Source organism: Caenorhabditis briggsae (assembly GCF_000004555.2).
Source record: "Caenorhabditis briggsae complete genome, chrII, whole genome shotgun sequence".
Lineage (NCBI taxonomy): Eukaryota > Metazoa > Nematoda > Chromadorea > Rhabditida > Rhabditidae > Caenorhabditis > Caenorhabditis briggsae.
In genome coordinates this window covers 8,087,331-8,108,445 of record NC_013486.2, presented here as the reverse complement: position 1 = coordinate 8,108,445, position 21,115 = coordinate 8,087,331, and the positions used below count along the sequence as shown (strand labels likewise).

Genomic DNA, 21,115 nt, shown 5'->3' with positions numbered 1-21,115 from the left:
GGTGTTCTCTGTTTTCAGGACACCCATAAACTCTGCAGAAAAGAAGAGAATTAGATGTTTTGTGCAAGTGTACAACTTAACTTTTGTTGGTTTGAACGAGGAAATGACTCAGCTGACACTATCTAGAAGGAAGCGACAGTTTTTTTTCTGCAAGCCCAGCGTGACTTACTTGTTCCTTTTCGGGATATCCCACGAGGGAACTAAAACGGAAGTAACACATAGTATTTTTTGTTTTAGTGGGTAAGACCAAGGACATGTGAGGGTGGAAAAGTAAGAAAAAACGAATAATGGATAGTTGTGGATGTCTGAGAAATGGTTTTCGCTTTAAAAAACAAAGGTTTTCGCTTTAAAAAACAGTAGAGTCGAAAATAGAATGATGTGAGTGGGGAGGAAAATGATTTCAGAATTTTCGAGAGGTGGCAATTAAGTAGGTGGATAGGGGATGTTATCGGAAAAAAGGTTTATTTGGAGCCGGTGGGGGGGGGGTAGAAATGAAAGAAAAAGTTTATCAAACAAATCTCTTACAGTACTAGTCAATAAGATATACAAAAACGGGTTTCAATTGATTTTGACTATTTTCAGGAGTATGGAGCTTACTTTTTTAAAAGTTAAAAGTTAAGTTAAGTTAGAGTTAAGTAGTTAGTTAAAGTTATTTTAAAGTACTTAAAAGTTTCCCATCACTTTGAAAATTTTAGAGGTTATAAAACAGACCTAAATTGAAAACTTTGCATTCACAGAAATTTTGAAAACTCCTAGTTTTTCAGCTCTTTGTCGGTTTCTGAGAGACGACCTTTTCAATTGTTTTTGTACTGAGTAAAAAACAGCGTCTTTCAAAAAACGACCAATAACTGAAAAACTAGTAATTGTCAAAAAAAATATGTGTGTACAAAATTTTCAATCTAGGTCTGTTTTACATCCTCCGAAGTTTTCAAAGTTATCGTAAACTTGACAGCTGAGCTCCAGACTTCTGAAAATGGTCAAAACACTTAAAAATATGTTCTTGTAAATCTTATTGACCGGTAGTGTATGTTTATAATCCTGGGAACAGACAATAATCAGACGTATTGAAAAATCAGGTCCGGGGACTTCTTTCATTTAAGTATCGAAAGTATAAGAAACAAAGATCCAGAAATCCACAATTTTTAAAAACTGTGACAATGAAAGACTAAAAATTATAAGACGAGATCTGAAGTTTCCACAACCCCGGTTCAAGCATACCTAGAATTTCAAGAATCCTGAATTAAAAAAAAAATATTTTCAGCCATTATCGTCAAGGCTTCAGAATTTAAAGACTCAACAGAATGTTTCCGAACCTTTCATTATTTGCACTATTTTGAATGACGAATTCCAAATAAAATAAGTTCTAAAGCCACTTCTTCTTCATTACTGTAGATATTGAAATCCTGTACCACTTGAAAAAAGGAACAAAAGCGTTGACTTTTCTTTTTTTCCCGTTCAAAACCGCACACAACTCGAACCAGCTTCTCCCCATTCCTCACCACTTCCTCCCTAATTACCTCTCATTGTGTTCCAGTTCCTTTCTCTTCTCCGGTCGACTCGGCGGCGATTCGATCATAATTCGAATCACCGAAACTGTCTTCAGTGTCATCCGGTGTGTTGTTTTGTGTATTCAAAACATGGAAACGAGTATTGGACCCCCTTCTCCTTTCTTTTCTTCTCACCCCAATTGGAAGATAAACTGACGTCGAACTTTCAACGATCAAAACCCTTTTCTTCTGTATTCAGCATCCCCCCTCGTTTTTCTTCCTATCGCCCTCCAGCTTCTTTTTTTGGCGCCTGTCCTCTTCTTCTCCTCCTGCGTCGTCGTCCTTCATCGGCGTCCTCACTTTCTCGTCCACTCTTCCAGCCAATTCAATCCGGTTCTGGTCATCTCTTTATCTGAGGTACTGTCACGGTGTTATGCAATATGCATCTCCGCCCCACTTCGCCTGACTGTATAGACTTCTTCCCCTCACCAGGGCTTCTCTCCTTAACTGCTTTTTCTGCCCTATGTCACATTTGCCATAGTTTCGCTTTCCGCGTCAAATCATCTCTCACCCCTCCTGCTAGTGGTGTTGTCCGAAGAAATAGCCATGCGACGGCTGGTACTCTACTTATTAGTGTTCGCCGGAAGCTCAATCGTAGCTTCAAATATTCCATGTGGAAAGTCGTTTATCCCATGTGAGAATGATATTCTCAACCACCAGCAGGGCCTGAATGGCATTGATGAAGGTGAGCATTGACCCATTTGTTTTCGTTTCAATCTGATTCGTTTCATCGGTTGATTAATCCTACAAACTCTTGTTCTCTAGAGTCTTAAATGTTCTCTAGAGTCTTCAGGTCGTTACCTTATTGTTGGGCCAGATTTCATATTTACCGTTGCTCCAGGCCGGGTAGTAGCTTTTAAGAAACTAGAAATTTCCAACCGGTTATTTTTTAGATTTTTTTCCCGTTTCAAATTCGTAGTTCAAACCGTTTGCTCGAACAAGACACCCTCTACCGTAATCCTTCTTTTTAGGTGCATTTGTTTCCCATCGAGTCCCAGAAGGTCTTCTATTCGTTGCCGCCAAAGAAGGAGAACGAGAATCTAGTAAACTCTTCGACTTTCGAGATGTTGCCTTCCAATATTCCGGACACCCTCTCTCCACGTCCACATCCCAATTTACCAGAATCCACAAAGCCGATAAGAAGGCTTCGGATCGCAGTAGATCCGCTTTCACCTCAGTGGCAATCACCAAACGATTGACCGCGTTTGTTTCTTTCACAAAATATACTAGAACTTTCTGAAACTTTCAGATTGGGACTCCGTGAACGAGAACTAAAGTACGGTCTTCCACCCAACCAAATATCTTCAACAATCTCAAACTGCCCAATCCCAACAATCAATCATTGCTTTGCCACCAATTACCGGTACGAATTAGCCTGCCAAAGTGTCCAGCAGTGTCTCTTTCTTCTTTTTCACTTTTCTTTTTTCTCCTCACTTTTCCATTGCGCAATCCTATTGAGTAGATAAGCGTCGATGTCGCTTTCGGAATAATATCTGGTTCCTCGTTTTCTTCCAATCATTCACTTTCCTTTTCAATTTTTGTTTCTTCAGATCATTCTCTGGTATCTGCAACAATGTAGCACATCCTGAATGGGGAGCATCTCATACTCCAATGGCAAGAATCATGAGACCTGATTATGCTGATGGAGTGTCTGAGCCAAGAGCCGCGGCAGCCAGTAAACCATTGCCATCTGTCAGAAGTCTATCTTTGACACTTTTCACTCCAAGGGGAGAGGTTAGAATAATTATAGCTTCTGCTGAAATCCCCTAATCAATTCTAAATTCAGGTTCATTCTGAAGTGACAACCATGATGGGCTTGTGGATGCAATTAATCGCATCTGACATGGTCAATGTCGTCTCGTTCCAAGCAGTGAACGAGGGAACGTCTTCGGCGCTGCCGTGTTGCAAACGAGGGTTTAATCACTCAGAATGCGATGTCATTGATATACCAGCGGCGGATCCAGCATACAGGTATTCAGTGGTTAAAGATCATTCATAAAACACAAAATGTTTCAGAACTAGACTGAACTGTATCCCTCATTCACGATCTATAATCGCTCCAAGGGAAGCGTGTCGGTTAGGTCCGAGGGAACAAGCAAACTTTGCGTCGTCTTATCTTGATGCTTCGTTCATCTATGGTTCGAATATGGAAAAGGCAAAACAATTAAGAACTTTCAGAAATGGTTAGTTACGATTCATGAACATTTGTCCGCGAGCAGAGCATTTTGATAAATGGAATCTTGAAATTTCTCTTACGAAAAGTACCACAATTTCAGGCCAATTGAGAACTGCCGGAAGCATAGGAGAACTCCCTGCCACCGACGGAACGCTTCAATGTCAGGCCACCCATTCCAGATGCGCTCTATCTGGATCAGATGAAGTGAACATTCTTCCAAGTGTTGCTGCTCTTCACACAGTATTCATTCGTCATCACAACCGACTTTCTGACAATTTGAGATCTATCAATCGCCATTGGACTGATGATAAATTGTACGAGGAGACCAGAAAAATCGTTTCAGCTCAAATTCAACATATCACTTACAATGAGTTCTTGCCAGTGCTTCTCGGAAGAGAAAACATGAGAAATTATGGGTTGAACTTGCATTCGGCCGGATTTGATTCCAACTATGAGATGAATCTGGAAGGAACAACATTCAATGAGTTTGCTGTGACAGTTCCATACTATTTCTGGGCACTTCTACCATCTGAGAAATCGTTTGTTGACTTTAATAATCCATCGAGACTCTATGAGCAAGGTCCGATTCAAATCATTCGTCAATTGTTGACCACTAATATCTACCAACCAGCCCTTAGAGCCAATGATGAAGTTAAAAGTGGATTTTTGAAAGACAACCATGAATTTGGATTGGACTTGATTTCAATTGCATTGAAACAAGGAAGAGATCACGGAATCCCAGGATATACTGCGATCAGAGCTAGTTGCGGATTGGGAAGAGTGAGTTTTCTTTAAGATTCTCAATCTAAATTATTTGAATCCCTATTCAGATTGCCTCTTTCAACGACTTGCGTGAAATCTTCCTGCCAGAAGTCAAGTTTGAGCATCTATCCGCTGCATATTCGCGGGTCGAAGATGTTGATATTTTGGTTGGAGTTCTTGCGGAAAAACCATTGAAAGGATCATTGGTTGGACCAACCATGGCTTGCATAATTGGAAAACAAATGCAGCGGGTAATCAGGGAAATTTTCAACATTTTCTTGAAATTGGTGTTTTCAGACAAGAAGAGCTGATCGATTCTGGTACGAAAACTATTTCGCACAATCCGGATTCAGCGAAGGACAACTTTCGGAAATCAGAAACACGAAACTTGCGGAAATCATTTGTGCTAACATTGATATCAGAAGAATTCAAAGAAATGTATTCTTCAGAGAAGATGAATTCGAGTGAGTTTTTTCTCTTGAGTGACTCTTTTAAACTTCACAATTTCAGCAACATGGCAATCTCTTGCAACTCTACCGTCCTCAGTAGTCCAAACTTCAACGAGTGGAGAGACGCAGAAGGAAAACCAGTATTCCCGATTCGTCAAGAAACCATTGAGAAGGTTATCAGTCTTGCCAAACGAAATCTGAAGGATCAGGAGAGAAGAGAAATTTCAAATTTGAAGCACAATCAGGGAAGATTCCAAAAAGGAGATCCACTTTTTGCCTATTCAAATATGATGAGAGCAAAAGAAGGAGCAAAACAAGTTTCTCAAATCTCTGCTCTTCTTCTGGAGACTACAAAGTTATTGATAAAGGGAGAAGGATTAGATACTGATGAGCAATTGCCAAAGTTAGATACCAATACTCTTCAGAAGATTCTTCCGGATATTGATGTTACTTCTTTTGTCAATAACTACACCGCTTTCCTTTCTGAAGATGGGCAAGCTAGCCAAGAAGAATGCAGTCCGAAAATGCTGCCATGCGATCACACAACTCGCTACCGTACTTTCAACGGATGGTGTAACAATCTGAAATTCCCCGAATATGCCAACTCATTTGCTCCACTTCGCCATGTCCTTCCACCCCAATATGAAGATGGTTTTGATGCTCCAAGAACCCGTGCTAAATCTGGAAGACCTCTTCCAAATCCACGTCGAGTTTCTAATCTTGTATGCGAAGATAAGGACGTATCTCATGTGAAATTCACTCACATGGTCATGCAATTCGGACAACTTTTGGACCACGAGCTGACTCATTCTCCAGTGGCTCGAGGACCAAACGATGAGATTTTGAACTGCACGAAATGTGATTCGCCTGAAAAGATTTCCGTACACTGCATGCCAATTCGTGTGGAGAAAGATGATCCATTCTTCCCAACCAACTATCCAAATGGAGAACCACGTTGCCTTCCATTCGCTCGGTCTCTCCTTGGACAATTAAATCTTGGATACCGTAATCAATTGAATCAACTGACCGCCTATGTTGATGGATCTGCAATTTATGGATCTACCAAATGTGAGGCAAAGGCATTGAGACTTTTCACAAGGGGTCTACTGAACTTCACTGATTTTGGACATGGACAAATGATGTTGCCACAAGGAAATCAAGAAAAAGATTGTCGATCGACTCTTGAGAAGAGATCAATGCCTTGTTTCGTGGCTGGAGACGAAAGAAATTCCCACCAACCTGGACTTACAATTATGCACACATTCATGGTCCGAGAGCACAACCGTATTGCTATGCAGCTATCAGCTCTCAATCCACACTGGAATGATGACACAGTTTTTGAGGAGACTCGTCGTATTGTTGTAGCTGAGATGCAACACATCACTTTTGCTGAATTCCTTCCCAAGATTATTGGATTAGATCTTTTGAATGCTCAGAATCTGGTACCAAAGAAGAATGGATATTTTGGAGGATACGATGAAACTTGCGACGCTTCAATTTCCCAACCATTTGCCACTGCTGCTTTCCGATTCGGACACACTCTGATCCGAAGAATGTTCCCAAGAATGAACTACAACTATAAGAACATGAGTGAGCCTGTGGATTTGGCTCAACATTTCGGACATGTTGGACCATTGTACGAACAAGAAAAAGGAGGAATGGATGCAATGCTAATGGGACTTCTTGGAACACCATCCATGGCATTCGATCGTCATATCACAGACGCTGTGAGAAATCATTTGTTCATGAGAAGAGGAGAGAAAACCAGTGGAATGGACCTTATTGTATTGAATATTCTGAGAGCTAGAGACCACGGAGTGCAGCCTTACAATGATCTCAGAGAGTTCTGTGGACTTCGAAGAGCAGTTAAATGGGAGGATTTGAGAAGTGAGATGGATCAGGACAACATCAATATCCTTCAATCTCTTTACGAGTCTGTGGATGACATTGACCTTTTCCCAGGACTTGTCAGTGAACGCCCATTGAGAGGTGCTCTTCTAGGAACAACTATGTCTTGTATCATTGCTGAACAGTTCGGAAGACTGAAAAGATGTGATCGATTCTACTATGAAAATGATAACAACGCTGCGAAGTTCACACCAGCTCAGTTGAACGAAATCCGAAAAGTGAAATTGGCTTCAATTTTCTGCTCAAACAGCAAATACATGAAAACTATCCAACCAAATGTTTTCGATGTTACCGATGAGCTAACGTGGGTTTTATTTTCAGAGAAGCTTTCCCAACAGAATATTCTTCAGAAATGCTCAAGTACCTTGCTCAGATATTCCACAGGTTGACCTATCTTTATGGAAAGAAAGAAGTGAGTTTTTGTTTGAACTTTCCCCATAGAGTTATAATCTGGTTTTTCTAGAAACTTGCGAAATGAACGGACGAAGCATCGCTTTGGGAGACTCTGTTCACATGACACCGTGTGTTACATGTACTTGTACTCTGGAAGGTGTCGCTTGTAATCCAACAAAAGTGGACAGTTGCGAGAAGCTGACGCATAAATACCTACTGACCGACATCGCAAAGGACACATCTTGCATGATTCAATGCACTGATTACATGAAGAGGGTGTAAAAACAAGACCGGATACACTGATTGATCTTTCGAACTCGTTAAACGATGTTCCATTTAACCTTAATTTATTTTTCCCTGTTGAACATATGATTTTCTCCCACTTGCCCAAAACCACTCATATATTTATTACAACTTTATTCTTTAGTGCAATGCCAGATAATAAACAGATCGAAATATACACTTGCCAGCAGCATAATCCGATTGTATCGTATTTACAAGAAAGAAAGAAAAAAGGAAAACAGAATTAGTATTAGTGACACCCGCTTCTCGAAAGGTTCTTATGAACTTGTTTAGCGTCTAGTGGTTCCTCCGTATCCAGAGCTAGAGCGATGAGATGACGTCGATGGTGAGGACCATGAATCAGAACTAGAGAAACCCGTGTCTTGGAAAAATCCTCGGTTGTATCGATTACGACCGTAATATTGGTTATTGTTGTTCAAGAAGCTGTTTGCTAGATATCCACCGATTGCTCCTAAACTAGCACCAGTCCAGAAGCCGCCTCCTCCCTCGCCATTTCTCCCACTTCCACTTGTGCCTCCACTAGAACTCCCTTGGCTGAAAAACTTGGATGGTGCTTAGTAAATCGTCTTCCTAGTAAGAAACTTACCATCCTCCTCCAGATTGGCTGTCACCACGGAACCCGTATGGTGGAGGTTTTCCATAATTGTCGTCGTATGGTGGTGGAGCACTTGGATATCCACCCGGACCTCCACCTCCTCCTGATCCAGGACCACCTGGACCACCTGAACCTCCAGATCGATATCCTGCATTTTCTGGGTTTTGGTTTCTGTTGGTCCACATTGCGTAGATTATGTATGCAATGAACGCAACGACAACAAATGTTGCGAACTGATCCCAGCGATCTTCTGATTTTCGGGATACAGAGCGGTTTCCACCACTTCCCGAGTTGTATTCTAGTTCATACTCAAGGCCACATGATCCTTTCAAGATGTACGGGTCATCTGCATAGTCATATCCTTCACAGGAGACACTCAGCTGAGAAAAAATGTTATTAAAATTCAAATTAATTATCAAATTCTTACAGATCCGAACTCCATGTTGTGGGGTAAATCGGCGTCGCATCTCCATTGCACATCAGATCCATCGAATCCTTGGTTAGCACATTGAACAACCTGAGGTTTTCGGACTGGTATTTAAAGCATATGCTCATGACCTACTTTCGGAGAGAATTGTCCTTTAGCTGATCCACCAACACATTTCAATTGCAGTGCAGGTGCCACACGACGTCCAGTTGTCATTTTACCTTTATGAAGAGTGATGGCAGAAACATCCCGGAGAAGAACTTTGTCCGATGCAGCTGTAATTTATTCCGAATATATTCAAAATTATAAAAGTTATACCCTTACCTGAAGATTTTAGAAACACAACTGTGAAAACTAAGAACATCCATAGTAGAAAACTTGTTGTCAGTCGAGATATCATTTCTGGAAAAGAAAGTGGAAACTATCGGAAGGAGAAATCAATATCGAGAGAAAGTTATAAAGTGTAATAGCAAAGCAAGATAAGAACATAGAACATCATAGATCATTTTTCAAAATTGAGTAGAGACCAGGAGGGGACAGGCGAGAAAAGAGTGATTGAAGTGAACCTAGTTATGTGACGTGTAACAACACTGTGGCTATCTGGAAGCTTTGAGAAAATTTAGATTTCGCAATTTATTAAGCACTTCGAACGAGAAAAATAGCAGAAACATAAACTCTGAATATATACATTAGCAGAAAGAGTTAAAAAAAGACAATTCATTCAAGGGCTATATCATTGGTTGAGATATCACTTTTAAACTACAGCAAATGCAATAAATACCTTAAAAGCTATTTTATATTTTTGAGGCCGTATACAAGAAAGTGGAAAACCGTTTCCCGATGTTTGGATCATAATTTTCTGAAAGTCTGAAAATATATTTTTTTTAATTTGAAAATGGGTTTCTGAGCAAAAAAGACTGAAAATGCATGTAATCACTATGAAAATCCTTTCCAGCCTTTCGGAAAATCATTTTCCGAACACCGGAAAACGGTTTAAAACTTTCTTGCATACGGCCTCTGGAATGAATTCGCTGTGAAAATTGAACTGTACCAGCCCCAGTTTCGGCAAGAACAATTTTTTTTGTAAAAATTGAAAACAGAAAGTGCGCTCTAGAGAATATGATGAAGAGATACAAGACGCAGACACATGGCCGTGGCCTAGAAAACCCTTTTTTCGCTCTTGGATATTTTGATGACAATTTTCTGTGTTCCTTTAAAAGCTGACAAAATTCAAATCTTTTTTTATCTAAAAGTTATATTGCGATTTCTGTTAAGCGGAGATTTTCTAATTCTCTCATTTGTAGTCCTCACTCTTGCTTACTTTTTTAATAGTTTTCTCACGAAACTTCTGAATTTTTGAAATCAGTATTGTGTTGCAGATGGCAGTTGAGAAAGTCGAAGCTTATCTCACCAGAAAGCAAAATTCTGCTAAAGGACCAGTAGCTGACGACTGGAAGAATCTCAATGATCATTATTCAAAGAAGTAAGAGAAAGTGCTGTGATGACCGGTTATACTTCATTATTTTCAGGCTCTGGCATCAGCTCACTGTTTTGACTCGCGCTCTTGTCAAAAAGCCTGCCTTTGTCGCTGGCGTTGACATGACAGAGTTTTATGATAACTTCGTCTCCGAGTGGGAGCTCCGTGCCAATCCTCTCCAGCTTGTCGAAATCTGTATCCCAATTTCAGAGAATATTGCGATTAAGGATAGACCGAAATCTCTGGAATTTTTGGCAAAGATTGGCAAAGTAGTCAGCAAGGACAAAGTCGCTATTGCCCGTTTGCACACCGAGAAATTGCATCGCGATTGGTCAGCAAGGATGCAAACGGACAAATTCCCGATCTGAAAGAAATTCGAGCTCAAATCGATTTCACACAAAAGGAAGTTGATGCTCTCGTCGGAGTAACAGAAGTTCATGCTCCATTCTATCGCGTATCCGCCCTTTATCTTCGCGAGATTGGTGATTTCGCTGGATATTACCGTGAGGCTTTGCGCTATTTGGGAGTTGAAGATGCCAAAAATCTCAGTGCTGAAGAGAAACAGGTCCACGCAGTTCTTCTGGGATTCGCAGCCCTTTTGGGGGAAAATGTTCACAATTTCGGAGAGCTTGTAAGGAAATGAGTTGTGGTTCACTTGTATGAAATAGTTTTACAGCTTGCTCATCCGATCATCAAGGCACTCGAAGGATCTCGCGAACAGTGGCTCGTTGATGTTCTCCTCGCATTCAACGCTGGAGATTTGCCACGTTTCTTCTCACTGGAAAACAACTGGGGCAGCTGGGACGACATGAAGAGAAAGAAGGACTTTTTGACAGCTAAAATTCGTTTGATGGCAATTATGGAATTGGCCCTCGCTCGTCCAACAAAAGCAAGAAGTATCTCATTCAAAGAAATCGCCTCAAAATGTCAAATTCCATTCGATGAAGTAGAATTTTTGGTGATGAAAGCGTTGAGCAAGGACCTGATCCGAGGCGATATCAATCAAGTTGAGCAAGTTGTGTACGTTTCGTGGGTGCAGCCAAGAGTTCTTGACAGTTCCCAAATCTTGGCGATGGCTTCTCGTATTTCGGAATGGAGGAAAGACGTTAACTTGATGGAGGGAATCGTCAGCAAAGAAGCTCGCGAAATTCTCACACAGAACTGAATCTCTTCAACTTTAATTTATTTTCATGGTCCCCGTTCCCCGTTTTGCTAACTACCCAGAATCTTCATTTTTCTTCTGATTACACATTTACGTGTATTCGACAATTTCAAGATCCATCAGTCTCCGGCTTGTGTATTTATTTGAATTCATAAATTTAATGTCTGTACACATAAATTTTACCGTTTTCAAGTCAAACGCTCACTAACAACGTGTTCAGAATAGCGCACTAAACATTTCTGTAGAATATTATGGGCTTTCAAGTCTAGAGTCTCGACGGAAGTAAAATTTTAGGTGTTTTTATTTCAGTAATGACAGAATTGTCGAAAAACGAAGGGAGTGGAAAGTCTGGGAAGGCAGTGGGTGATGTAGTAGACACAGTTCTCCACTACGTCGTTGATCTCAAAAAGCAACCGCCCATGGCTCAGCTAGGAGTCGGGGCTGGGTTCGGTACAGTAACTGGATATTTTGTTACCAAGGGAGGTCGTGTTGTCGCTGCAACTGTCGGAGTTTCATTTTTGCTGGCTCAATTCGCAATCCACAAAGGATACATTACTCTAAACGAATCTAAGATTGAAAGAGATCTTAAGAATCTGCAAAAATCCGTTATGAATAAGTGAGCAAATCAGAATTTTACTGCTTCATAAAAACGATACATGTTTTCAGAGTATCAAAAAAAGATACCATCCAAGTTCCAAACTCATTCATCTCGGAGAACCGATGGATTCTGGGAGGCTTTGCAGCTGGAATGCTGATCGGGTTCAGTATCGCATAACGAAGATCAGTTTTCTGTGTCAATGTTTCAAGCTTTGTTTTCTGATTTCACTTGTATTATAATCATCGGACTACTCAACCGCAAGCATAATATCTTTTATATGTATCTCCCCTTATCTCAGACCCTTTCTAGTCTCCCCGTCTAGTTCATGTTCTAAATTGTGTTAGCAAACAAAATTCTAGTTTGAACTAATGAATTTTTCAACTTTCCATTTTTCCATCATTTTTGCAATGTTGTGGTTTATTCCGTGAAGTTTTTCGGTCATCTCCCAAGTTTACAAACGATGCTCCGAAGTTACGCCGCACGAGAGTGCGCGTTGTTTATCGAAAGTTTCGACCCACTCTTTTCATCATCGCCATTTTTCCAACATCTGCCACTTTATCAACAAGCAAGCATCAACTATAGTTTAGTTTTTCAGGTAAAAATCACATCATGGGTTCTTCACAGTCGACTGCTAAGGTGAGACTTTATTTATAATTCGAACAGAACTTCTAAAAAGATTCATTTAGGTCCAAGACACCCATAGTGATGCTGATAAAATCAGAAGAACACAACACAGTATGGCAGCTGCTGGAGCAGGTTCTGAATGCCCACTGACACCCGAACAGAGAGCTGCTGCTTCTGCTGGAGATGGATGTGGAAGTGCTGGTGGATGTCCAGCCGGGGCCGATAAAGGAACCATCAACCCACTCAACAACGTAATTTCCTGTTATTCATCGATAGTTATTTACTATAGTTTTCTAGGAACTCGAACATCCAAATCAGAAGCCAGCTCCAGATCAGCCATTTCCACTTCCCACCAACAGAGTGAAGTCTACTATTCCAAAAGCTGGAACTGAGAAAGATACATGGGTTTATCCAAGTCCACAAATGTTCTGGAATGCTATGCTCAAGTAAGTTTTTAAGTTTATGAAAATATCTTCAAAACCCTGGCACCTTTTTTTAAGGCTCACTTTTAGAAAACTGTATTTAAAACGTTATCTTGCAGGAAAGGATGGAGATGGGAGGAAGAACAACTTTCCCAAAACGATATGATGAACATTATCAGCATCCACAACGCCAACAATGAAGAAGCCTGGCGCGAGGTTCTCAAGTGGGAGAATCTGCTCCATCCGTATGTTCTTTTTCTTAAATTAAAGATAATTTCGAATGTTTTGCAGAGAATGCGCGGAACCAAAGTTGAAAAGCTTCAAGGGAGACGCCAAGAACATTTCTCCAAGAGCTCGTTTCCGCAAGCTCGTTCTCGGATACGCTTATCCATTTGATCGTCACGATTGGATTGTTGACAGATGTGGAACGAAAGAAGTTCAATACGTTATCGACTATTATGACGGAGGAGCCGTCGATCCAGAGTCAAAGCTTTTCACTGTACTTGACGTGCGACCGGCTATGAATTCTCCTGGAAACATCTGGGATAGAATGGTTGTAGCTTACTGGCGTTTCAAATTTGAGACTCTTGGAATGACGCCGAACCTCCCGATTCCACCAACTGAAGGACACAATGTCAGCCATTAATCCAATATTTTTCACCCGTTACCGTCATATTCTCTTTCATCCCCACATTCAGCTCCCAGCAATAGCATATTTTAGATAGATTAGAACTTTCCTGTTATTTGTTCCCTCGTTAAATATCATCGGTTTTTAAAAAAATTACCTTCTCCGTTGGGACTTCCCCACTCATGATCTTTCATTGTCTCCAACCCAATTACTTTACTGTGTTGTTCCCTGTTTGACTGTTTTTCTTTCATCTGAACGTTTTCTGAATGAAAAAATGTGATTTATATAGACTTCTGTTTAGGGGAAAGCGGAATATCAAAACCCTAGAGATCTTTGGATATCAAACATAATGCACGCTGTTTCATGGTGGAGGAAGTCATTCAGAAAGCATGTGGCTGTTAGCTGGTAAACAGCTGATAAAGTTCTCCCAACTGCCAAGAATTTCTCTCTTGAGTCACGGTTATCAGAACGTGCAGCAGGGTTTCCGGCGAAGCTTAGGGATATCTGTTAAAAATGTGGACGATAAATCAAGGAAACGAATCGGATGGTGGCTTATGGGGTGTGCTGGAATGTGCTATGGAGCTGTTGCGTTGGGAGGAGTCACAAGGTTTCATTTCGAATAATAGACCAGATTTCAAAAGATGTTTAATTTTGTAGGTTAACAGAATCGGGATTGAGTATGGTGAACTGGGATCTGTTCAAAACAATGAAACCTCCATTTGGACAGAAACAATGGGAAGAGGAGTTTGAAAAATACAAGGCATATCCGGAATATAAATTGTTAGTAGTTTTACTTTGTATTTTTTAAACATTCGAATTTTCTAGCAAATCTTCAAACCAAGAGATGACATTAAACGAATTCAAGTTCATTTGGTCGATGGAATACGGACACAGAATGTGGGGTAGAGCAATCGGACTGGTTTTCCTGATTCCTTGTGCCTATTTTTGGGCACGTGGACGATTCGGACCAGACATGAAAAGAAGAATGGCGGTGGCCACCACTTTGTTGTTAGCACAAGGAGGAATCGGATGGTGGATGGTGAAATCAGGTCTCGATCCATCTCAAAACTCTTCTGATGTTCCAAGAGTGTCCCAGTACAGATTGGCCACTCATTTGACAATGGCTTTCGTTCTCTATTCGATTTTCTTCTGGAATGGTCTCACTCATCTCTTGAAACCATACGATGTAATTTCAATATTTTTGTGCACTACTACTTATTCCACTATTTTCAGCTCTCTGCAGTTCGTTCCAAATTAGGTGCTCTTCGTGGAATGACTCATGGATCCAAGCTAATGGTATTCTCAACTGCCATCATGGGCGCATTCGTTGCTGGACTTGACGCAGGTCTGGTTTACAATTCATGGCCTAAATTTGCCGATAAATGGGTTCCTGAAAACATGCTTTCTCGATCGCCAGCGTGGAAAAACTTCTTCGAAAACGATGTGACCGTTCAATTTGTTCATAGAAATTTAGCATACTTGACTGTAATTAGCGTGCTCTCCACATTCCTCATTGGTCGACGAGCACCAATCCCGAAGCGTACACGAATGGCTCTTAATCTAACAGTAGCTGCAGTTTTTGGTCAAGCCGCACTTGGAGTGTTCACTCTAGTAAGAAATCGAAACTTCTAATGTATATTTATTCGATTAATTTTTTTCAGATCAATTACGTTCCGGTCTGGCTTGCCGCGTGTCATCAATCTGGCTCAATGGCTCTCCTCTCTTCTGTACTCTGGCTCAGTCACGAACTTCGCCGACTACCAAAATAATTTCTGTGTCATCAAAAGATCATTTTGTTGTCAATCCTATCAATCATTCTTAATTTATACATAGCATCATCATTGTTATCTTTATTATAGAGTAGTAGTTCATTTAGGATTTCCTGTTTTTTTTCTTCTTTGTTGTTCTACACTTTTTGTTACAGCATAAACGAGATTTTCTTCTTCTTCTCACTTTTTGGTTTGCTTCCGTCAAAGTTGTAAATTTCGCGAACAATCTTCTGATAGGTGGGATTGTTGGAATCTGATGACGCAAATTTGTCCAATTCAGAACGGACAACCTGAAAAAAAGCGAATAAACCAGGATTTTTTTATTCAAAAATTGGAGATGAGGAAGAGAAACGCCGGTGGTCGTGGCTGAAAGTCCCACAACGACAACTACAGTAACCTAAAATAGTTGTTTTTTTTCGTATTTATTTACTCGTTTTTCACTGATTTTCGTCGGTTTTTTTGTTATTTTTCCCCACATAGTTAAGTCAAAAATATTGATGGTGAAAAAATTGATTGAAAACGCACGAAAATCTATTACATCTTAAATAGATTTTAAATCCGGAAAATAAACATATTTTTAGGTTACGGTAGTTGTCGTTGCGGGACCTTCGTCAATGTCACCATAAGTTCTCAACAGTTCCGATTTTTAAACCAGAATAGTAATCTGAAAATACCTTCGATGATCCATTTTTATACAATTTCACCATTAAATCCTTTCCGATGGTTCTGATCTGCGGATCACTAGTTCGGATGCATTTTGTAGAAAATTCAGCAACAGTTTTGTCGTTTAGCGAACTGAAAATGTAGAGGAACACATCTGAAAACATCTTCATAACTCACATTTGATCGTTAGGAACTCCATGAAGTTTAGCAATGATCTCAACCAAAATAGCTCGTCCTTTGAGATTTTTTGATTTCGAGTTGAGCAATTTCGATGCATAAGCTTTTCCAATTGACGGGGCTTTGCAAGCATCGCGGAATACTGTCATCGTTTCAGAGACTAGCCGTTTTTCCTAAAGGTTTGAACTTGATGATTCCTATTTTTATGATTACTAACACTAGCCAACACACGAGTGGCTAAGATTTCAGTTGATTCAGAAGCAACTCTTGGAATGTATTTCTCCAAATTTAGCTCAGGAAGACGTGAGGTGCAGAAGTGATGCCAGAGAAGTAAAACATCTTTGTATACGTTGAAAAGAGGTTCTTTCAAAATATGAGCTAAAAGGCAAGTGATGCTTTCAAAGTATCTCGATGTTTTATCAGAATTAAATGTATCAAGTTTCTCCCGAACTTCTGCGATTCCTTCCTTTCGATTCTCAAAATGTTTGGAATAGATTTTGGCTATCTGAAATCCAAAAAATTCGATAAACATCGACCGAAAAAAAACATACAGGTTCCAAACCAAATAATGAAATCGCAGATCTGACATTCCCCCGTTGATCTGGGGAAACCATCGCAAGAACTTGATCTTCGCTTATATCCTCTGTTGATTTGTCCACAAATTCTGGAGTTTCCAGATTCACAGATGAAGATCTTTTCCGATTCAAAGCTGCTGGTACGATCATGTTTTCCTTCTCCAAAAACTTATTTGTTCCCATTCCAATGCTATTACTTCTACCTGAAAATAGAATACTTAGATACTATTTCACAAAGTTTAAACCTACGACTTCTTGAAGATGATGCAGTACTCGGAGCTTTTTTGACACTTGGAGAAGGCGTTCGTTTTCTTGAGCTCTGAGAATTTGTGGTAGTTGGCCTGATTGGAATTTCCCACGTGGCGCTACTCCGTCTAGTGGAAGTAGAATCATTGGTAGATGGCCGTTTCGGAGTCATGACACGTGTCACTGTTTTCTTGAAGGAGCTAGATGGAGGACGAGGTGGAAGAAGGAATGAAGTAGATTGATCAGCAGATACTTCAGTCGGTGAAAGATCTGTAACAGTCAGGAATTGGTTAGTGTTATAAAAAAAGATGTTGCATACCAACTGGTTGATATAGTTTCGGCTTGGATCGGAGCTCTAAAGCTTCTGTGAAAAGATTTTTTGGACGATGAATTTCTTCGTTTCTTGGCATTGTATCTTCCAGAAGTACAGGATCAATAGAAGCAAGAATATTAGACCGAAGTGCTGTGATTTCATCTGAACACTTTTTGTTTCTAAATTTAAATAAATTTTTGTATGAGTCACCTTGCAAGTCATTAGCTCTTTGGAAATCCTCATCCATCACCGCTTCATTCTTATCGTTTTCAAGTTCTTCCATTTCCTTTGTGGACTTTTTTAATTCCCGTACTGCCAGTTGAGCTGATTTTGCCATTTTGAAGTCTTCATTCTAAATTTTTGCTTTCATGTATTCCTAGAAAAAACTGCCTTACCGCCACTGCCGTTTGCTTGTTCTTCTCAATAGCATGAATCATTGCTTGCAGTTCTTTCGAATATTTGTGATCCGGAATTACGTTCCTTGTCACCCCAGGCTTAAAAGCTTTATGGTCGATATCTGAAGGTATGAATAAATCATCCCCGGCTGGAAGATACTTTCCGAATAATTTGACGTCTACTAATCCAACCTGAAGTCGAGGAATTTAGAACTATATAATTCTTCTGAAAACGGTTAACTAATGAATCCAAATTGTTGATGACATCGATGTGGGCTTCAGAAACATTCAAAATCAACTTCGAGCATTTTTCATTAAGAAATATATTCTTGAGCTCATATTTCTGATCGTCAGTTTTGCGGCTCTTGAATTGCACTTCCCCAATGTATCCCTCTTCGTTTCGTTCTGAGAAGATCCCTATTTTCTTGGCTGAAAAAAGTGAGTGATGAATACTGTAAACAAATGACAACTTCTTACGGATAAATGTATTATGTGCGACAATTTCGATTTTCTCAACTTCACTTCGTTGTCGAAGGTGGAGCTCAATTTCCACTGGGAAGAAGTGGGATCTGCGAAAAACAAGAAATAGTAACAAAGCCTTGATTCATTTACATTCAGGTCTCAGGTTCTACATATAAGGAATTTATAAATGTTATTGACAAAATTGGGACAAGAAAAATCCACACTTGCAACTGGCCGGACCGGGCTTTTTTCAGGATTTTCATGGCCCGTCTTTTCAAAAAATTCCTCAGGGTCCATAGAAAAAAATGGACGTTTTTTTCTGTCAAGTATAAAACTTTCCAAGATGAGAATGCCATGAAAATAACAATTTTTTCCCAAAAATATCTGAAAATTTTCGAAAAAGTGGTAAAATTTCGAAATTTCGTTCAAATCTGGGAAACCCGGGCCGGGCTCTGATTTTGTATGTATGGTGAAACCCTACTTATCGTATTTCCTCCAACAAAGGCCAACCCCATCAACTTTGAACTAAATTGTCTCGGTTCCCGTGAGAGATATCAAAAATGTGTCAACTGATCAAATATTAGCGATATTATGACAAAAAATGTATCAGTTGACAAATTTTTCATATATTTTATAGGAATTTAGGTAATTGAGTTCAAAGTTGCTAATACGCTATTTAATATTTTTCGGTCTACTATGAACTCACTTATCAGAAACCCATGGTTTCTCCACGAGATATTGTCGATCTTCATTGGAAACACCACCAATATGAGAAACAATATACTCCAGTTGCATTTTTCGTAATTTTTCTTTTTTTCGCAAAATGCAAGTCAACTACTAAAACACAACGTCCGTCTGGACTCGCGGCACAAATCCCAAATGTCATGGATACTGTTGTCAAGGACCGGAAAGAAGAAGAAGAAGACGGGGTGGTTGAATGGAATAATTTATCGGAGCAGGGCGGATGATGCACGAGAAGAGAAAAAGAAACAACAAAAAAAAGTAAAAAAAGCGGAAAGACATTCTGGAGAGTGATGTTTTTGAGTGAAAAAAAGCTGGATATATACACATACAGATATTAAAAATTAATTAAGATAATTAGCATTAATTAAATGTTTTTTTTCAATAATTAACGGGAAGAAAAGATGAGCATAGGAAATGGAGGAAACTGCCGAGAGAATATGAAAACTGGGTTTTTGAAAGGAGATGATTTGATAAAATGGTAAAGAAAAGAGTTTGAGCATCCTAGTACTGATATCCACCGTTTTGTTGTGTCTGCTGTGGTGGGCTGATGGTACGGTGGAAAGATTCCGTCGTCGTCGTCACCTCGTACTGACGATCCCGGTTACGACGTTGGCGTGGCATCGTGCCCTCAGCGCGTTCCATATCTTCTTCGTATACTCTGAAAATTAGGTCACTTTTGTTCACAACCAGGTAAAAATTGAAAAAAAGATAGACTTACACATACTCTTCCTTCACCGATGGCGCCTGAACACGAGGTAATCGGAACCAACTGAAGAATGGAGAGACTCTCTCTTCTTGAACGATCGGAGTACGTTCGACAGTAATATGGTAGACTTCTTGGAAGCAGAGAACACAATAGCACTGAAATTTTCCATAATTTCACCTAGATAATCTCGAGATACTAACCAAGAACCAAGCCATGAAGACTCCAATAACCCAGGCGACCCAAATGTCACGCCAATGGTTTTTGTATCCGTTGATTCGGGAGAACGAGTCGACGATGCAGAGTCCAATGAAACCGAAAATGAGAAGAGGGCGGAGAAGTGGAGCACCGCGAAGGTTGATCATGTAATAGATGTAGAGCTGAAAACATATAATTTAGTTTTCGTAATCCTCTTTTTTAAAAACTCACAGATGCAAAACAGGCTGCGTATGAAGAAACCACGGCGTGGAGAGATGGGAAGGTGAGCCATGCATAACGGAGTTCATCAGCTCCCCTGTAGTTGCAAGCAAGATGGGGAGATGGAGATGGAGAATGTTCCAGTGGAGCTGTGCAAGCACTGAAAAAATTCTGGATCGGTTTACTTTTCTTCTTCCTCTCTAATCTTACGTTATTGAAACATTGCACAAGGACAAGAAATACGGTCTCTGATATCCAGTCATCAGTTTGATAGTGTCTACGAAAATCTGGACAATCAGAAGACCAGCCAAATAGATGATGACAAATCGGAAAAGTCTTCTTGTGAAAAGATGAACTGGACATTCTCCACAATTCGCGTAGACAATCTTTCTTGGTTTTGTACTGAAGAGCCAGAACATGACTTCTCCAATCAGGATGACTAGTGGGGGAATTGTGAAAGCAAGAGTATAGAGCAATGGATAGGAAACGTAGACGTTGAAGTCTTCTGGTACGAAGTTTGGTTTGTAGAGATGTACATCACGGCAGTAGAATACACGATGATGGTATGGGAAAACACTGGTGAATCTGAAGCCAGCTTCTTTTGAAATTTGTACTTCTGTTTCAATTCCAGTTTTCAATGTATTCAAACTCTAACCTGATTTCAAAATTTTGTTATTAGGAAGACCTCAGCGATAGTGACAAATGCTCACAAACAATCACTCAAACATTTGGTTATATTTTGGTAATCATCGGCCTTGTGGGAGAAAGCGCGCCGGCAGAGTAGACCTAAACGCGCGGCCGACATCTCACGGGTTCCGCCGCCCGCTATACTTTGTGTGTGTTGAAGCTCCGCCCATTTTTGTGGTGGCAGCGTTTTGAAGAGAAAAGAGGTGGAAATTGAGAATTTTTCATAGTTGCCAAATCACGGGCCGGCCCGTCGAGAATTTTGGCGGGCCGGGCCGATAAAGTGCCGGCCCGCCTTCTGTGCAGACGCTGATTTTTTTGAATTTTTTTTCGAAAGTTTTGAAATTTTTATCAAAAATTTGAGCAAAAACTACCTAATTTTTGATTAAGTTCCACTCTGTTAATTTTGTTCAAAAATGTAACTTTGTTCTTATTTAATTTAAAAAAAGAGCCAATTTTTCATTGAAAATTTTTCCACTGTCAGAGGCGGGCCGGG

At 40.1% G+C, this 21,115-nt stretch overlaps 8 protein-coding genes across 8 annotated transcripts in view; 5 read left to right on the top strand and 3 right to left on the bottom strand.

The window, feature by feature from the left end:
* Positions 1 to 2,093: 2,093 nt before the first annotated feature.
* On the top strand, positions 2,094 to 7,517 carry CBG02940 (the record flags this gene model as incomplete). The annotated part of the gene is made up of 12 exons (XM_002631109.1): positions 2,094 to 2,232; positions 2,519 to 2,750; positions 2,797 to 2,910; positions 3,098 to 3,281; positions 3,334 to 3,518; positions 3,564 to 3,730; positions 3,824 to 4,503; positions 4,554 to 4,736; positions 4,783 to 4,949; positions 4,996 to 7,146; positions 7,193 to 7,254; positions 7,306 to 7,517. 12 exons carry the CDS (start codon positions 2,094 to 2,096, stop codon positions 7,515 to 7,517), a joined length of 4,476 nt encoding a protein of 1,491 aa, XP_002631155.1.
* A 290-nt stretch (positions 7,518 to 7,807) lies between these two features.
* CBG02941 lies at positions 7,808 to 8,960 on the bottom strand (the record flags this gene model as incomplete). Its single annotated transcript, XM_002631110.1, has 5 exons — positions 7,808 to 8,072; positions 8,125 to 8,513; positions 8,561 to 8,650; positions 8,696 to 8,835; positions 8,885 to 8,960. The coding sequence occupies 5 exons, from the start codon at positions 8,958 to 8,960 to the stop codon at positions 7,808 to 7,810; spliced, it is 960 nt and encodes a 319-aa protein (XP_002631156.1).
* A 979-nt stretch (positions 8,961 to 9,939) lies between these two features.
* On the top strand, positions 9,940 to 11,202 carry Cbr-rpn-9 (the record flags this gene model as incomplete). The annotated part of the gene is made up of 4 exons (XM_045242343.1): positions 9,940 to 10,043; positions 10,090 to 10,291; positions 10,315 to 10,668; positions 10,714 to 11,202. 4 exons carry the CDS (start codon positions 9,940 to 9,942, stop codon positions 11,200 to 11,202), a joined length of 1,149 nt encoding a protein of 382 aa, XP_045092159.1.
* A 308-nt stretch (positions 11,203 to 11,510) lies between these two features.
* CBG02943 lies at positions 11,511 to 11,974 on the top strand (the record flags this gene model as incomplete). Its single annotated transcript, XM_002631112.1, has 2 exons — positions 11,511 to 11,815; positions 11,866 to 11,974. The coding sequence occupies 2 exons, from the start codon at positions 11,511 to 11,513 to the stop codon at positions 11,972 to 11,974; spliced, it is 414 nt and encodes a 137-aa protein (XP_002631158.1).
* A 432-nt stretch (positions 11,975 to 12,406) lies between these two features.
* On the top strand, positions 12,407 to 13,489 carry Cbr-cchl-1 (the record flags this gene model as incomplete). Its single annotated transcript, XM_002631113.1, has 5 exons — positions 12,407 to 12,433; positions 12,484 to 12,672; positions 12,719 to 12,867; positions 12,963 to 13,088; positions 13,135 to 13,489. The coding sequence occupies 5 exons, from the start codon at positions 12,407 to 12,409 to the stop codon at positions 13,487 to 13,489; spliced, it is 846 nt and encodes a 281-aa protein (XP_002631159.1).
* A 371-nt stretch (positions 13,490 to 13,860) lies between these two features.
* On the top strand, positions 13,861 to 15,240 carry CBG02945 (the record flags this gene model as incomplete). Its single annotated transcript, XM_002631114.1, has 5 exons — positions 13,861 to 14,078; positions 14,129 to 14,251; positions 14,297 to 14,657; positions 14,705 to 15,082; positions 15,133 to 15,240. 5 exons carry the CDS (start codon positions 13,861 to 13,863, stop codon positions 15,238 to 15,240), a joined length of 1,188 nt encoding a protein of 395 aa, XP_002631160.1.
* A 149-nt stretch (positions 15,241 to 15,389) lies between these two features.
* CBG02946 lies at positions 15,390 to 18,866 on the bottom strand (the record flags this gene model as incomplete). The annotated part of the gene is made up of 10 exons (XM_045242342.1): positions 15,390 to 15,530; positions 15,915 to 16,035; positions 16,081 to 16,253; positions 16,298 to 16,585; positions 16,632 to 16,858; positions 16,905 to 17,171; positions 17,221 to 17,566; positions 17,610 to 17,801; positions 17,851 to 18,178; positions 18,778 to 18,866. 10 exons carry the CDS (start codon positions 18,864 to 18,866, stop codon positions 15,390 to 15,392), a joined length of 2,172 nt encoding a protein of 723 aa, XP_045092158.1.
* A 450-nt stretch (positions 18,867 to 19,316) lies between these two features.
* CBG02947 overlaps positions 19,317 to 21,115 on the bottom strand; it is a gene marked incomplete at both ends in the record, with an annotated part of 3,706 nt that continues 1,907 nt past the window's right edge. The window contains 5 exons of the mRNA XM_002631116.1: positions 19,317 to 19,473; positions 19,534 to 19,676; positions 19,722 to 19,898; positions 19,948 to 20,095; positions 20,146 to 20,520. Of these exons, the coding sequence (XP_002631162.1) occupies positions 19,317 to 19,473; positions 19,534 to 19,676; positions 19,722 to 19,898; positions 19,948 to 20,095; positions 20,146 to 20,520 (1,000 nt within the window). The remainder of the gene's footprint in view (positions 19,474 to 19,533; positions 19,677 to 19,721; positions 19,899 to 19,947; positions 20,096 to 20,145; positions 20,521 to 21,115) is intronic.